General features: G+C 34.4%; 2 protein-coding genes across 2 annotated transcripts; both read right to left on the bottom strand.

The window, feature by feature from the left end:
* Window positions 1-349: 349 nt before the first annotated feature.
* Window positions 350-4,309, bottom strand: LOC145162237 (dynamin-related protein 5A-like). The gene is made up of 16 exons (XM_079081441.1): window positions 4,130-4,309; window positions 3,633-3,696; window positions 3,448-3,552; window positions 3,237-3,338; window positions 3,093-3,143; window positions 2,943-3,004; window positions 2,769-2,859; window positions 2,613-2,677; window positions 2,335-2,529; window positions 2,144-2,263; window positions 1,998-2,068; window positions 1,639-1,864; window positions 1,507-1,557; window positions 1,187-1,415; window positions 741-880; window positions 350-576 (listed from the first exon to the last, which is right to left on the bottom strand). The coding sequence occupies exons 1-16, from the start codon at window positions 4,256-4,258 to the stop codon at window positions 454-456; spliced, it is 1,824 nt and encodes a 607-aa protein (XP_078937567.1). The 5' UTR covers window positions 4,259-4,309; the 3' UTR covers window positions 350-453.
* A 924-nt stretch (window positions 4,310-5,233) lies between these two features.
* LOC145165348 (UDP-glucose 4-epimerase GEPI48-like) lies at window positions 5,234-8,791 on the bottom strand. The gene is made up of 9 exons (XM_079084069.1): window positions 8,327-8,791; window positions 7,562-7,611; window positions 7,278-7,413; window positions 7,084-7,185; window positions 6,748-6,975; window positions 6,346-6,424; window positions 6,171-6,253; window positions 5,815-5,906; window positions 5,234-5,668 (listed from the first exon to the last, which is right to left on the bottom strand). The coding sequence occupies exons 1-9, from the start codon at window positions 8,513-8,515 to the stop codon at window positions 5,545-5,547; spliced, it is 1,083 nt and encodes a 360-aa protein (XP_078940195.1). The 5' UTR covers window positions 8,516-8,791; the 3' UTR covers window positions 5,234-5,544.
* Between the last annotated feature and the right edge of the window lie 8,071 nt (window positions 8,792-16,862).

Raw genomic sequence — 16,862 nt, 5'->3', positions numbered from 1 at the left:
AACAATTTTTTTTTCAGTAAAATCCATAAATAAGGCCCATTTCAGTGGACTGTATAAAGTATAAAGTATAAACTTGTATTTTAGTTGAAAATTAATTTTATTAAATATATTTTAGATCATAAAATCAGTGTTCTATTAATCACATATAACTATTTGCAGAAATTTATCTTAGAAAACCAGAAAATTATTCTTTTGTTTTTGTTTTCCTAAGAATGACAGATAACATACAAGAAAACATGTTGTGGAGGAATACACATTATCATTAATGCCTTTTTATATCATATCCAATACAATTTCACAATTAATACTGCAAATGGAAAACCATATTACATTGCACTTTGCGCTTTGCAACTGGTGAAAATTAATCCCATGCTAAACTGTATACCTAACGAATATATGAATCCAAAAAACTCGAGGCACAAATAACCAAGTTTTCATGGTTTTTTCTCTTCATCACCATGAAACACTACTAATCTCCATTTGTGCACTTTTATATAACTCTAATCTCTTTGCTAGTGACGAACGCCTCTCCATGATCGCAGGATCTTCATCCAATAACTTTGATAACTGAATTGGCTGCATAATTATAAACCATTCTTATTAATATTTAATACACAGGCCCATTGGTGTTGAAATTTGAAAATACAGTCACAGATGACTTACAAAGTAACTGAAGAAGTTGTTTTTATAAATATGCTATTGTTACTAAAAAAAACACAAACAAATGACTAGTAACTTACTGTTCTTCGACCCAACTCTGCAAAAAAATGGTCAAGTAGGCTGCGTTTGGCTTCACGCACTTGACAGTGAACCACGGACTTTGGAACCGAGTTCACCAGGCCTGCAAGAACCATATTCACATACTGCAACACTGTTGCTCCTGTTTTCAATATAAAGTATGATTTAGCTGAACATTCGTTGTAAAACATAGGGCTAAATGCAAGAAATATAGCAATGTATGTACTTTTCTCTTGATAAGACATTATATTTCGAAATATCTACCCAATTAAAACAGTGAAAATTGTTTTGTATTTGGATGACATTGCTATAATTGGGTAGATTGTTGAGAGTACAATGTTGTGTAATAGAAACAAATGAAAGTAAAGCAGTGAAAGTACGTTGCTATTTCTTGAATTTGACCCTTATCGAAACCGACAAAATGAAAATGATAAAACGAGGAGCTTACCAATTCGTCTAAGGTACGAATCATTGTATCTATCAAAAATGGACTGTGTCGGGTTTCCACCCCTCTCAAATTCTTGCGGAAGGTTCCGGAAGAAATCAGCCGTCAAGTAACAACATTCCATATCAACCAACATAAGTGTCGCCTTCCTACTTTCTTTCTTCATTCTTTCAAGCGACTCATTTGCAGCCCCCTCCACTTCTTTTCTCAAACTCGGATACTGCTTCAACTCCTAAACAACCAATCAAATTATTATTTTTTAATTAAAAAAAAAAAAAAACTTTTTCAAGAAACCAAACATGTGATAAAACCCATTAACCCACCATGGTCTCGCTGATGGCCTTGCGAACCAGCTCCTTGAGTATGATATCAACCTAAAATCTTGAAAAGTTAGCTTTTTTTTTTCTTCAAGAAATTAAGAATGTTACTATTATTTTGTTTTGAAATAGAAATACCGCATTGACTGAGGCCTCAGCAGGGCCTTTGATGGTGATTAATGAAGACTCAATAATGTGACGGTATCCTTGCTCAGGGGCTATGAGATGTGGTTGATATCCATCAGCTTCTGTGATCAGTTTCTTGATATTTTCCATTGACAATTGTTGCTCAAACTGCAACTTCTTAAGAGCAGCAGGAAGCTGCCTTTCAAAAACATGGTATATTTTATCTCCCCCGGATCGCCTACACAACAGTAAATAACAATGTACAATATGCTGTCAAAGTCGGATGCTATTGTAAACAAATCAATAATTTTTTTTTTTTTTTGCATTCAATCCGTTTAACTAAAGACAGTGGTTGAGGATCGAGTACTTACATTCCGTTTAGATGTTCTTTGTATATTTGATCAAAAGCCCGACAAATATCCATTATCAGAAGCAACTTCCCCTGCAATATTTTTAACCATATATAAACATCAAGATCTGTTAGGTGCACCCTCACACATACACACACAAGACTTACACCAGCATCAGTAGAAATAGGCTTTCCAAGATGGCTAAGTTCAGCTTCAAGATCAGCAACCGTTTTGCTGATTAGCGACTGTATGCCTGGGATTCTTGATTTGATCACGCCTTCTAAATGCTGATGAGAGTAAATCAAGTCATCTTTCAAGAACACATTGGTTTTAGCATCTTAAATGATTAACTAACTACCTTTGAAAGCATCTTTGCAAGATATTCAGACCCCATTCTTGGAGCCAGGTGTTTGTAGTCTCTGCTGTTAGAGAAGTATTCCCGCTCCCTACGTCTAGCAGAAGTCATATCGACCTGTTTGTTAATATCTTGTTGTGAACGATTAACAACCCCAACCCATGGAAACTTTAGCCGATATGATTTTCCTTCTAAGATCTAAAAAAAACAAGAAAACATAGATAAGATGATGATGAACCCCACCAATAACACTTAAGATATCATTCAGCAGATTAACTTACATCAACTGCATCAGTACCCTTATCCATCAAATCAATTTTGGTCAAGACTCCAATAGTTCTTTCTCCTAAAGTGGCAATTCAAATCTTAAGCTCATAACTTAGCATTCAAAGGTGTTTTAGAGACTCAAGTTTGAGAATTTAAATGCATTCTGGTACCTGTGGGGTCCACTTCACGTGACATTTTGATTGCATCTGATGTAGCCAGATCTTGATTAGCAGGTGAAATAGCCAGAATAATGCAGTTTGGCTGCATCAAGAAATTTTAAATTCCATTAACAGAAAGAAACCCAAGAGTGTGTACTCATTTTATCATCCAAGATTATAGTCAACCTTTTGAATATAGGCACGGAGCATATCCTCAATCTCTTGTACAATGCTTTCAGATTGACCATCTACATTCATTCAAGATTTAAATTAGGAGGAGCTCATTTCATGACTGTTGATTCCATTAAAAAGTAATGAAATATCTGCTTCATTTACCAATTGCAACTTTTGTGAGTCCAGGAAGATCAACCAAAGTCAAGTTCACCACTGTTGAGATCAATGATTTCATCAAAATGGATTCCAAATTCAGTAATGGCCTATGCTAGTTTTATATTATAACATTGAATGTTATAAATTTACCATTTGGAGAATAGATGCTAAGATGAATGGGAACACTTGAAATTTGTTTAGTTTGCCCCATTTCACGATCAGTCTCATCTGAAATCTCTTTCCTTACAGCAGCTACACATTATAATTATAAGATCACCACAATTGTGTCACTACTTATCTAACAAAACCATGATCAATATGCATGAAGGAAACAACTGAGAATAATGGCAGTTGATGATACCAAAATCATAAAACTTTTTTGATGGAAGGTGGAGGAATTCTGCATATTCTTTGCCTTGATCTATCTTATGAAGCTGCAAAACCAGTGGGCGCCTAGTAACGATTCCTGGATATAGCAATCATACCACATCGATCATCATTTCTTGATTCGAATTATTGAGTAAAGATGATATGACATTGGCATACCTGATCCTCTTGGCAAGAAGTCTTTGCCAACAATACTTTCCAAAACTGAAGATTTCCCAGAACTCTGTCAAAATTAGACAACGAATCAAGTGAATACAAAACAAACCCATAAAAAAGATAGAAACTTCCTTGTATGATACGTATAGTTGCTCATCTGAAGATGTAAAATTCTACTTCCTACACATGCACAATTAAAGACATCAAAGATGGGTGTTCGATTCAATAAAGAAAGTTGGGTGTACACTGTACAGTACAGATAACAGATATAGACACATTCTTCTTCATTTAGTCGGTTGAAAAAGCTGATTCTGTTGAGACACATGCATGAACGCATACATTTATTTATGGGTGCTTGCGTCTCTAAACTGAAAGCAAGAATCTTTACTGATTATTCTGCATTTATAATTATGAGCTAAATCTAAGATGTGTATCTGATGAAATTCACAGATATAAAGGAAAAGTATAAAAGAGATGGAATTAATTAGAAGATAATTAACCTGACCACCAACAACAGCGATGGAAGGCAAAGAGTCCCAAAGAGTTGGCAATGAACTCGCTTCTCCGTGATCACCCAATGCTGTGCATGCTCTTTGTAATTTGTTCACTAAGCTTATCAAATTCTCCATTGATGTGTGTGTGTGTGTGTGTGTGAGAGAGAGAGAGAGAGAGAGAGAGAAGCTTGTTTCAACAGGAAGAGGGTTTGTATTGTATATATACAAGAGAATCGATCGCTAAATTGTTGACTTCAAGCATAACGAGACCTTGACAAATGGACCCCAATTGCATTGTTTTCATAAATTTAAATTTCTTTTCTATACACATTCCTTCTTCCATAAGTTTGGTACACACTCCTTCTTCCATACCATAAGTTTGTTATTGGGTCAAAGTTTGAAGTTTATGAGAGGTCAGAGGTGTCCATTTTATTTAAGGATGATCAATTTCTCAATAGGTTTGCGTTCGTCAATAAGGAAACTTCAAAAATCTATTTAGCTTATACGAGTAATTGTTTTATAGAGTGAATTACAAACATATAGTATATTATAGGGATTAGATTTGTAAGCACCCGATAAAAAGTATACATTAACAAAGAGTATATTATAAGTTATTTATGAAGTCAAAGTCTACAAATATTTGTCCTCTTTGTTGTTTGTTTATAGTTTTATTTGTTTCGAAAGTGTTTATATTACTCATATTCTATAGATTATTTGTATTGACGTGCATGTACCTTTTCATTTGGTTTGACGTTGATGTTTCAAGCGTCAACGCGTTTTATAACACTTTGGAAACCTCACTGATTTGGAATATATTTTATAATTAGATGATAGTCCAACCATGGCTTAAAACAAATGAGATCGGCCAATCTATTTTATTTAGAATCGGAACACAGTATTTGTCTGGTATATTCCAGCAAATCTATACATCAAAAACATAAAAAGAGCCAACCTAACTTAACCTCCTAGTTAAGATATCATGCTTATTAATTAACAAACAATGATTGTGAATCTTGATGCAAAAATACACCGTCTTTGTGTGGTAAAACCATAAAACACAACATATATAAGATTGCAAAAAGAAAATTAAAAGAGTAACGGAAGTATAGATACAGAAAGCATAAATGTTTACTGAAATAATTTTTTAACATAACGAATAAAAGAAAGGACACCATATCCCTACCCACTGCTACACAAATACCATAAATATTCCATATACAAGAAACTAGAAACCCATCTATTTGTACGAGATAATGGACTTTTTTTTTTTTTTACCATGCTTTACTTTCTGCGTTAGCCGGGCTACCTTACCTTAACTTCTATGACAAAAACCATTAAAAAAGAAGAAACCAACCAACTAGTAATTAATTACAGAAGAAAGAAACCCTAATTAATAGTAAGTAGTAAGTGCAAAAGCTGTGTTACTTTTCTTTGGCTTTGGATTTGGATTTGGCTTCATCTTCATCTTTGGTTAGATAACCATACGGGTTCTTGCTCGCCCAATTCCACTGATCTCTGCACATCTCATCTATCCCATACTTTGGCCTGCAATAACCAATTAACCATAACCATAAATAAATTATCTTTTTTTTTTACTTTTCATAGGCAATAATATTTAAAGGTGATATCACATTCACATGATGTCTATGTTCTTTCATATTAGCCGTAAATACAAGATGATCACTACTTACTTCCAGTTCAATTCGCGTTCTGCTTTCTCTGTTGATGCATATACCACCTCAGCATCGCCAGGTCGACGCCCAGCTGTCACAACAGGAATTCGCTGGACAAACACAAACATTACATCTACTAAGCCTTTCTACTCATAAAAATTTCTCATTATTCAAAATCTACCCTGTTATCTATACACCATTCTACTTTCGGTTTTATTATTATTATTTAGCAGTGAAAATTGTTGGGATTTGGATGAGATTTTGCTATAATTGGGTAGATTTTCTTAAAATAAACAAATACATACAAGTAGATTTTCTTTATGAACAGTGGATAGAAACTTGATAACATATTTTCAAGATTGTAATTGTAATACCTTTCCTGATGCCTTCTCAAAAGCTGCTACCATCTCCAACACTGATGTGCCTTTACCCGTTCCTAAGTTGTAGACTTCACAGCCTAAAAAACAGATAATGGTTTGATTTAATGCCAAACAGAAGAAAATTTCCAAAACTACAAAATGTCATCTGTAATCAGAAAGAGATACACACCTATTTTAGGGTCCGAGAGTTTCATCAAAGCAGCAGTGTGTCCATCTGCTAAATCTACAACATGTATGTAATCACGTACCTGAAATTTGAGGGTAAATATCAACATCATAATTCCCATCAAACAACAACAGAGTGGAGCCTAATGTGCCACTATATCCTTTATCACTCCCTTACTTCTAATCTTAGAAAGAAACTCAAAACAAGTTAATTTCAAATTCCAACATTTCCCAATCATTGCATAGTACACACAATGTTTCAAGTTTTATGAAACAGAGCATATAACACAAAAAAAGAAACCAACCCAAAGTATAGATAGATGCAGAAAGCATAAATCTTTACTGAAATAGAAATGAAAGATTGAGAATAATGAAAAGAGTAGAAACATTAACGTAGCATACATACCCCTGTTCCATCTTTGGTGGAGTAGTCAGTTCCAAAGACTGTAAGTGTAGGTAGCCTACCAACTGCTACTTGCTGGACAAATGGCATGAGATTGTTTGGAACCCCACGAGGATCCTCACCAATATCACCACTAGGGTGGGCCCCAACAGGATTGAAATACCTCAACAGAATAATTTTCCACTTACAATCTGAAGCATATATGTCCCGACACATCTCCTCAATCATCAGCTGAAGATATATTCATTCATTCATTCATTCCTTCCATTAGTATTTAGTAGTAATATAAGCAAGCACTTGAAAAATGAACACTTGATAGATATTTGATAATCATCATACCTTGGTTCTTCCATACGGATTGGCTGCAGATAAAGGAAAATCTTCAGTGCATGGTACCTCCTTTGGCCATCCATAAACAGTGGCTGATGATGAAAACACTAGCTGAAATGTTTCATAACAGATTATGCAATCAGGAGGGCGTTCATGTCTTTTCTCAGATTTGGGTGTAATAATAATAAAGGGATAGAGCATACCTTCTTGCATCCATGGGCATTCATAACTTGCAATAGAGTTAAAGTACCAATGATATTGTTGTCATAATACATCAACGGCTTCTTCACACTTTCACCAACTGCCTTTAATCCAGAAAAATGAATAACAGAATCAAACCTGCATGGATATCAGAATCAAATTGCATACACTTCTCCATACCACCTATTTCTAATCATTTCAGTAGTTTAACCACTAATTTATGGCAAGTTTTTAACAAATAAAAATCCCAATAGATATAAGAATAGTTTGTGAAAGGAAAACTTACTTTGTTGACTTAAAAAGTTCCTCCAATGCAGGCTTATTACGGATGTCAATCTGTGGTGAAGAAGAAACATTAGAATCTTTGGTATAAGGATTAAAAAAAAAAAAGCATAATTTATAATTTATGGTGGTGTGGGCCAGGTAAGGGGGTGCTGTAAAAATAATTGTTTTGCAGTTTGCTCAAAAGAAAGAAAAAAAAAAAAAGATAAAGCTGAGGTGCTCTAACAATAAATCTTTTAACCAACTTTTTAAGTTGGATGTAGACTTGCCACCAACATAGTTGGAACTCCTAACTAAACCTAAACTGTACCATCAATCAACTTCTAAAAAGGCATTACCTGAATCACAACTTAATTTGGCTGCCTAACAATTCAACACATTTTATTAAACACTCAAGATAGTAAGTAAATACATCTAAGTGAAAAACCCTAAGTCCAATATTTACTGGATAAATCGTCATCATTTTTTTGAAAAGGACTACAATCAAATAAACGAGGACATAAAGTATCCTCAATTACATCTAATAATTGAGTTGTCGGATACAAAATCAATTCTGAAAGGAATGCATAGCAAAATTCTAAGGGTAAAACTGTCGATTTTCAATCCAGTAAAGAACCTAGTCAATCAACTGTTTAATTCAAAACCCAATTATCATACATGCAAGCAAATATTAGACTGAAACTAAACACCGAATCTTTTAAAAACTCGAAACTCGGGAAGAATTATCCACGAACGTGGAATTTGAAAAGGGGCCAGAAAGAATTTTGACCTTGTGAAAAGACAGGTTACGTCCATAATCACCGGCGAGTTTCTGAACTCGATGGATAGCAACATGAGACGAATTATCAAAATTATCAACAACCACCGTCTTGTAACCTTCCAATAATAACTGCAGCACAGTATGGCTCCCTATATACCCAGCACCACCGGTCACCAATACGCACTGCGGCGGCCCCATCGTAATTCAAAGTTTTCTATAAATGGAACCGCTACCCAAACAAAATTCAAGAACAGGAAGCGATTCAACCCCCAAAAAAGCTCTTCTTCTCTCTTTACGTATAGAAAAAACGAAGCTTTTATGTACAATTTGAAGTGGCTAATATGATTATAGGGATCTGTGGAGACGAAGAAAAAGAAAGAATATTGGTTTTGACAGAGAGGAGAATTGAATCAGACGAGTGTTTAAGCTTTTAACATTATTTACAAACAGGTGGGTTTGACGTGATGTAGTCCATGTAGTATATATACTGTTGGCATTGAAACGAGTGGGACACATATGGGAGAATGCAAATTTTAATTAGGGTTTCTTTAATGTCTTTCACGATCCCAATTGGGGGAGGATACTCTGCTACGGGACGACACGTGGTCAGATGTCACTGGATTAAAGTTGTATATATGAAGAAAAATACTAACGTGGTAGTTGGTACAAGGAAAAAAAAAATCTTGTATTGTTATTAAAACCTATTTATTTGTATACTGATACTGTATAATACATTTTAATTACCGAATTATATTTTTATGATAAGCTAACTATTATGCAAATTAGAATGTGAAAGAGCAATAACGTAAATATAATTTATTATAAAATTTTAAATGATATTCACTTTAAAATGTTTTGGTTTTATTTGTTAAATAAAATGACTATAACGATTGGTTTGAGATAACACTTGTTTGACTCATTTATTATTATATGAACTTATTTATAAAAAAAAAGTTAAATATAAAAGTTGAATAAAAAGTTTGAATTTATAAAAAAAAATAAGAAAAATATTGAATTATTAAAATTGAAGAGTTTTTTTCTCTTTTAAATTTAAGCAAATAATTTAAATAAATAAACAAAAAAATTAATGAGTCTTTAATTTAGGCCCCTCTGTGCACATGATACCTCCCATCAGGGTATGTGATGTGGCATTGCGGTGTGTGGTAAACATTGCACCGACCCCCTTTGCTCCACTGTGGTAAACTTGTCGCACATTATGGTTTCATCGCACGGTATAACCTTCAAATGTGTTACTTTGTGCATAATAATGTGTATTGTTGTGGGTGTAGCAATGTGTGTTGTGACTAGTTTTATAGGGTGAGGAAAAAATAAAGTGGCAATACACAACTTTGGTATGTGTGGTATGACACCCATCAGCCTTAAGAATTTTGAAATTGGAAGGTAAGTCCATTAATGAAATAGATATTCATTTGTTATTACATTTATTGTAATTATTATATTCAAATACTATATGAAATTTAATAAAATGGAAAACCCATAAAATGACATGTGGACATAAATTAATTTAAAATGACCACAAATTAAAACGTGGCAAAATGAATGAGATGATGACATGTGCCAAAAGATCTTTATTTATTAAAGTTGTAGAAATTGTGATATTGTAGGATGTTTACATATGTAGGATCTTTGTTTTTGGAAAACTAATAAGTCAATAAGGTCATAAGGTATACAACCCATGCCAAAGGGCGTGGGTTTCTTCCGGCTCAGCCAAAATCACCACCACTGAAACATGGATGATTAAATGGAGTACTCCCTATATAGACACAGTTATGGAAGAGAGAAAGAAGAGAGAGGATGAACGACAAATGACAAATTAAAATAGATATAGACTTTCTATTTGGTTTGTGCATATATATCCCTGCCACTCTCCACAAACCATCACGGCCGTGGATCTAGGGATGGTATGCACGACCGTGGTACAACCTCCACATGGCCATAATTTTGCATCGTGGCTTCTATACCGTTTGGCCTAAGCACTTTTGAAACTCAATCACAAACACTATCTAAACCCTTTAAACATTGCACGAGATGTTCACCCACTTAAAATCTTTCTTTGGTAAACATGAGTTTACTTTCCGTTTTTCTTTTCCTTTTTTAATATAAATGAGAGTTTTCTTATACGCCACAAAGTTTTTAATATAGATGAGTATATTTAATTTCTATTACATATGTGAGGGATGATGAGGTTAACTAAGTTGGCTCGCTTTTGGCTTACAATAGTTTTATGGCCTGTTAGGATACTCCTTGAGTCATAGCTTTACCAATGTTGCACTTAGATCATAACCTATTAATTGTTGTAAGTCCAGTAGTGGATTATGTCCCAATACCTTTAATAAATTTCAATTCATGATTACTTTTAGATGAAACTATAGAGGTTGTGTCCAATGCTTTTGCTTGGATCATATCATATTGGGAAATGGGATCAAGTGATGTTGCACAAATTAAAGGTCGTGAGATCTACCATTAAAGTGTGTAGGGGTAATTCAAGATCTATAGAACAAGCTGATGTCATGGATATTATCAAAAGTTGATGGAGTGAAAATGGTTCTTGAATGTAAACCTTTAGCTAGTCTCCCCTGAAAGATGCAAAGAAGTAATTCAAAAACTGTATCATGAAATTAGATACAATAAATAGGCTTTGCCTTAAACAAAATACACGAGTTAGATGGGATGTCGAGGGAAATGAGAATACAAAATTCTTTCACGCTATCATTAATACTAGAGGTATTATTCCCACATTGGTTGGGAAAGAGAATACGTATTTTCTTACAAGGGTATGAGGAAAACATATCTCGTAAAAGCTTTGTAGTTATGCTTTTTCACACGAGAACAATTCCACGATGGTTATCAACTTGGAAGATTTTGTGTCGGGTGGCCCAACGCACGTGCTATGAGGAATGTTACAAATTATATTAGAGTTAGGGCATGTATTGATGTGCTCAACACTCAACAGGGATGTCGAACCCTATAAATGGGGTAAAGGTCGGGGGTACCTACACTTGATCACACCAATGCATGTGCTATGAGGAATGTTACAAATTGTATTAAAGTTAGGGCTTGTGTTGATGTGTTCAACATGGATGGCGAACCCTATAAAGGGGTAAAGGCGGGTGACTACCTACACTTGATCACACATCGTCTATGTGTAATACCCGTTTTCCATATTAGATCGGCTAAAGACTTAATGGGATCAAATATGGGGTTTTTGGGAAAAACCTTGTGCCACGACATGGCCATGGCTGTATAAAATGCACATCAATCTTGTGTGCCACAACGTCACAAGTTGATGGTCACGACGTGGTGGCCACTTGAGTGTTTAACCCTAATTCTGGGGTTTGTGCCCCTATTTAAGGGAAGTGAGGGATAGGGTTTGCACACATTCAGCCTCCGTCACCTCCCTTCACCCTCCAAGAAACCCTAGCCTCCATTTTTAACTTGTGATTTATTTGTGGTGATTTTAGCCCTTGAAGAAGAAGAAGAAGAAGAAGAAGAAGAAGAAGAAGAAGAAGGTGTTCTTGAGCATTGTTCCAGCAAGCAAACCTCTCCATCATCATCTTGAGCTATTTCTGGACTTTTGTAAGTCCTCAAGATCTTACATTTCTCATTATATCATGCTAGATCTAGGTTTCTACCCACTTTTCTACATGTTTAGGTTGAGTTGAGTGCATGAATTCCATAAATTTAGCAACTTTATGGATCATTGAGATCCCTTGGCAGACATATGTTCTAGATTTGAAGTTTGTTGGTGTATTAAGCTCCATGCATGAGATCTTGGTTTTATTTCTCCATTTTGACCTAGTTTGAGTGTTAGACTTGCATTGGACATGCATGACTGAAAAGCATTGATCTTTATGTCGTATTATACATTAGGAAGCTTTTTGGAGCATATGAATAGGTGTCTTGATGTATTAGGAGCTTAATCCATTAGGCTGTGAAAACCCAGTTTCCACGACGTGGCAGTCTGCTCGTTATGACGTGGGCGACTGGTGGTTGCCCGACTGTTCTGTCGAGAAGCTGACACGATGTGACCAATAGGTGGCTACGACGTGGTTATCGATTGGGATTGACTTTTATCGTTGACTTTTGACCTTTTACTGTTGGTCAAACTTTGAGGGGTGGTAAGCTATGGTCTGAGGTTTAGCGTGTGTTTGGTTTAGGAGGTTCGTGTAGTTGATTCTGTGGGACTTTGAGTAGTGGATTTCAGCTATTTGTTCAGGTGAGTCTTCTCAGTATATCACCTATGTGATAGTGGTGTGCATGTTAGACTAGTTGATTCTTATCTGTTGATTGATGTTATATGTATCTGAGTTGTTGATAACTCCATGACTGTTGATAGTCCGCTAGGTTGTTGATAACCTACAAGGTTGCTGATAACTCATAGGGTTGTTATGAGCCCATGTGATCAGTGATAGTCCCAAGGTTGCTAATAACTCATAGTTGTTTATATTGTTGTAGTGTACATGATATTAGGACTGTTGATAGTCTTACGGTTGCTAATAACCCATAGTTGATTATTATGTTGAGTCGTATGTGATATTTTGGGGAACTCATTAAGCTTTGTGCTTATAATTATGAATTAAATGTTTTTCAGATACTTAACGAATTGCGAAGGCGGGATTGTACACACGCATCAACGGTTTTATGATTCGAGATTTTGTATTGTCTTCCTTATAACTCTGATTTTAATTATGGTTTATGAATAAATGGTTTTACTTGAATGTAACTTTAATAAAATGGGTTTTTATTCTATTTAAAAAAAATTATTTTGAATTTTTGGGACGTTACACTATGAAGGAGAAGTAAACATTCATTATAAGAAGTGTGGATATTTTCCCTGTCATAATGCACATTTTAAAGTCGTGAGGGAAGCAAATCTCAAAAGAACTTTGTATTTAAATATGCTTTGACAGTAGTGATTCCATGATGGGTGACCCACTGGGAAGTTTTGTTTCGGGTGGCCCAAAACGGACAATATTATGATATGTGCTATGGAGGATGTTACTTGGCGTATGTCAGCATTGGCATGTTTAATCCCTATATGCTTATCTTTTCTTATGGCGGGTTTTATGTTTAATCCCTCTGAGTTTATCTTCTTTTATGACGAGTTTGTCGTATATCACAAACTAAGAGGTCGTTTGATAGTCGCTAACTGGGTTAGAAATGACTGGGTTAGAAGCTGACTGAGTTAGAAGTTCTGACCGAGTTAACTTCTGACTGAAACTTATTGTTTGATTTTTCATCTGATTAACTGTGCAAAATGACTATATTACCCTCAAACAACATTTTTTATAAGATTTGATTATTTTTGTACCCAAAATACACCTACTCATCAAAATGCCGCAAATGACAAAACAAATCAACCACACATCAACAAAATGACCAAACATACATGATTTTTATGCCCAAAATACCCCAATTCAACATAACCAAAATATATGGCAAATACCTAGCCAAAACGACTAAATATACATGATTTTTAATACCCAAAATACCCCTGCTCAACATAACAACCAAAATATATGACAAATACCCAACCAAAACGACTAAATATACATGATTTTTAATTCCCAAAATACCCATGCTCAACATAACAACCAAAAGGTATGATAAATCATATGAACAAAAAATCTAAAATATAAAAATACTCGCCCCTCTCAAGCTTCACCGGTTCATCCCTACCCCACTAGAATTACTTTTAATTACATGGAATTCCTCAAGAAAAATCAATTTTTTTACCTAAATCATCCAATTTCTTCTTCCAGGTGGTCTTCCTCTATGTTCTTGACAATTCCATCACAACAATTTCGACTTTTACTTGGATGATTTGGAGAACATTTACACATCAATACTTGAGATTCCATCTGTAAAATATTGTATTGTTCTTTCAAAGTTGGTTCAGATTGCAGTCATTTTATTACTTCTATCTCCCACCTAGCACATATGAACACAGTTACAAAGCAACAACAAAAATCAAACAAAAAAAGTTGGACATAACTTAATCAATAAATCGAAAAATCCACACAAATCGAAAAGGAACAACAAACTTGCATATCACAGAAAAAATCGAACATCTCAGCAAAAATGAGCAGGAAAAATCGAGCAAACAGGAACAAAAACTCACCTGCCCAGAATAATGGTGGTCTCCGGTTGAGTGGTCGGAGGAAGATGAAGGTCGTCGATCAGCAAGTCGGAAGGATAGCAGGACGTTGATGGCTTTTGTTGATCGGCAGGGCGACGATGGATTTCTTTTGTGTAGGCGTTCATAAATTGATAGGGAAAAGTTGGAAATCAAACATATTTCTCATTTGTTGTTGCGGTCCAACAGTGGAATAGATGGGACCGAATCAGCTCTAAAGTTTGGACTGAGTCCACATTTTGGATCGAATCCTTGATTGTAAAATCTATATCAAACATGTTAATATGTATTTTTTAGACCGGGTCTTCAATTGGACCCAATTACTAGCTATATCAAACACCCCCTAAGATAGGAAATCGTTCATTTGAACCGTACTTGTCATTCGACCCAATGCTCTTGAAAATCGCGAACAATACTCCACCCTTCTAATGTCTAACCAACGTGCTTGCTAAGAACTCTCCTATAAAAAAGACCCTTAAAACGAGTGTATATTTTAAAATGGGTTTCTGCTTTGTTCAGTTAAAACGTTTTAACTTTGTTTCGATAAAATCAACTTTTAAACTATTTTAATTATTTGTAAAAGTTTTAATAAATTTTCATTTTGTCAAAATCATTTTCATGTAAATTGTTAGTCATTTAACAAAATGTTGTGTTCTAGTTTAAAATAAGGTTTCAAGTCATACAATCACAAACACAACATTAAACAACACAACCACATGCAAGTAAAGGTAATCATTGCCTTATTTCTATGTGTTTCCCCCTAGGTCATTCTAAGTACAAACAACCACAATGATGCATGGCTCCCACTTGTTCTGTCATCCACATATGATGCTCGAATGGGACTTCAATTTCTATGGCCATTTCTTGGTTGACATTGGTATTCATTTATTTACAATTTGTTATCTAATATATTTTTCTAACTAACTTACAATTACAAATGAAAAGTACATTATAAAGAAATAAATAAACGACATGCATATCACATTTAAACAAATTTTTATAATCTAAACAACCCAATCACAAACATAAGTCCAAATAAGACAATGTGTTATCGGATCTATACAATGAAAAATAACATTATTTTGATAAGGATTGTTAACAAAAAAAAACACAAAATCATTGTTTACATGTTACAATATCAATAAAACTATTTTAAAGACATAAACATATAAACACACTACATGATTTTTGTTGTATGAGTTCACATCAAAACATACAACAAAAATCATTAGATAATAGAAATAAAAAGGAAAATAAATTCATACACTTTAAATAAAGAGAAAATGACAAAAATAGCCAAAAATACTAATCACTTTGTGGAAAATAGCCAAAAAAAAATTGAAATTGCAAAATTGGCCACAAAAATCGCAGATGGGAATGGTCCATCTGCGAATGTACAAGTGGCTAAAGCACAAGTGTGCTTTAGCCACTTGTACATTCGCAGGTGGGTATTTTTTATAATTTTTTTTTCTATATATATAGGGGTGGAGCAGGCTTAAATCGCAGATGGACACAGTCCATCTGTGATTTCCTCTATATTTCATCTGCGAAATTATGAATTTTTTTATTATTATTTTGACTATGAAATCAATTGGTTTGACTACGAAATAAGCTTACTATATATAAACTTTTGTAGAAAATTATTAGTTTAGTTGTTATTTGTTTAGGAAATTTCTCTAAAATCTCTGTAAAAAAATGATTGAATATTTGGTTTGTCTTGTAACCGGTGGGAGATGGCAAGTTATTGAAACAAATCTGGAATACGTATGTCCACAGGGAGGTATTTCTAAATTCGCTTTGATATTTTCTGAGTATATTAGTTATAGTGATTTTGTATCTTTGGTGAGAAGCAAAATTGGTTTGTTAGACAAATATAGAATTAGTCTTCGTTTCCATCATCCTGAATTGAATTATTATATAGCTATAGTTGAAGACATGGATGTTAGAATGTTGATAAATGTAATCAAATGTAGTGGAGGAAGGGCTGTGAAAGTGTTTGTGGTGGTTGATGAAGGAGATGAGGTTAATGAGGCTGGTCACAGTGGAAATCAGTCGGTTGGTAATTTATGCAACTATAAAGGGAGCAACGATCCGATAGGTACTTTCAATACTCCTAGTGTACCTCAATTTCACAGTGTTGCTGAAAATGTTAATGTTAGTTATTCACCTATTCACTATGTGGATCCTGAGAATTACAAGTATGTTGGTGATGATGATGTTGGTACATATCTTAATGATGTGGGTGGTCGTTGTGTTGATGTTCCCGAACAAGAAGTTAAAGTTATGAATAGGCGTGTAGTAGATAAAAGTAAAAAGAAAAAAAACTGAGTCAAAAAGATGAAAAAAAACATCTCTACGGGGATTATGTTGATGTTGCTGATGTACGTT

Source organism: Lactuca virosa, chromosome 3 (genome assembly GCF_052849685.1).
Source record: "Lactuca virosa cultivar CGN04683 chromosome 3, Lactuca_virosa_CGN04683_v6, whole genome shotgun sequence".
Classification (NCBI taxonomy): Eukaryota; Viridiplantae; Streptophyta; class Magnoliopsida; order Asterales; family Asteraceae; genus Lactuca; species Lactuca virosa.
Note: the sequence above shows the minus strand (reverse complement) of the source record. Positions and strands in the feature narration are given on the sequence as shown.

What these genes read in the sequence shown, in the direction of transcription:
- LOC145162237 (XM_079081441.1), bottom strand. Translation starts at nt 4,258, where the DNA reads ATGGAGAATTTGATAAGCTTAGTGAACAAATTACAAAGAGCATGCACA. An exon ending in TCCGTGCCTATATTCAAAAG is followed by an intron (nt 2,860 to 2,942) that starts GTTGACTATAAT and finishes TTCTTGATGCAG; the next exon opens with CCAAACTGCATTATTCTGGC. An exon ending in TTGCAAAGATGCTTTCAAAG is followed by an intron (nt 2,264 to 2,334) that starts GTAGTTAGTTAA and finishes TACTCTCATCAG; the next exon opens with CATTTAGAAGGCGTGATCAA.
- LOC145165348 (XM_079084069.1), bottom strand. Translation starts at nt 8,515, where the DNA reads ATGGGGCCGCCGCAGTGCGTATTGGTGACCGGTGGTGCTGGGTATATA. An exon ending in ACTCTCGGACCCTAAAATAG is followed by an intron (nt 6,254 to 6,345) that starts GTGTGTATCTCT and finishes TCTGTTTTTTAG; the next exon opens with GCTGTGAAGTCTACAACTTA. An exon ending in TTGAGAAGGCATCAGGAAAG is followed by an intron (nt 5,907 to 6,170) that starts GTATTACAATTA and finishes GTGTTTGTCCAG; the next exon opens with CGAATTCCTGTTGTGACAGC.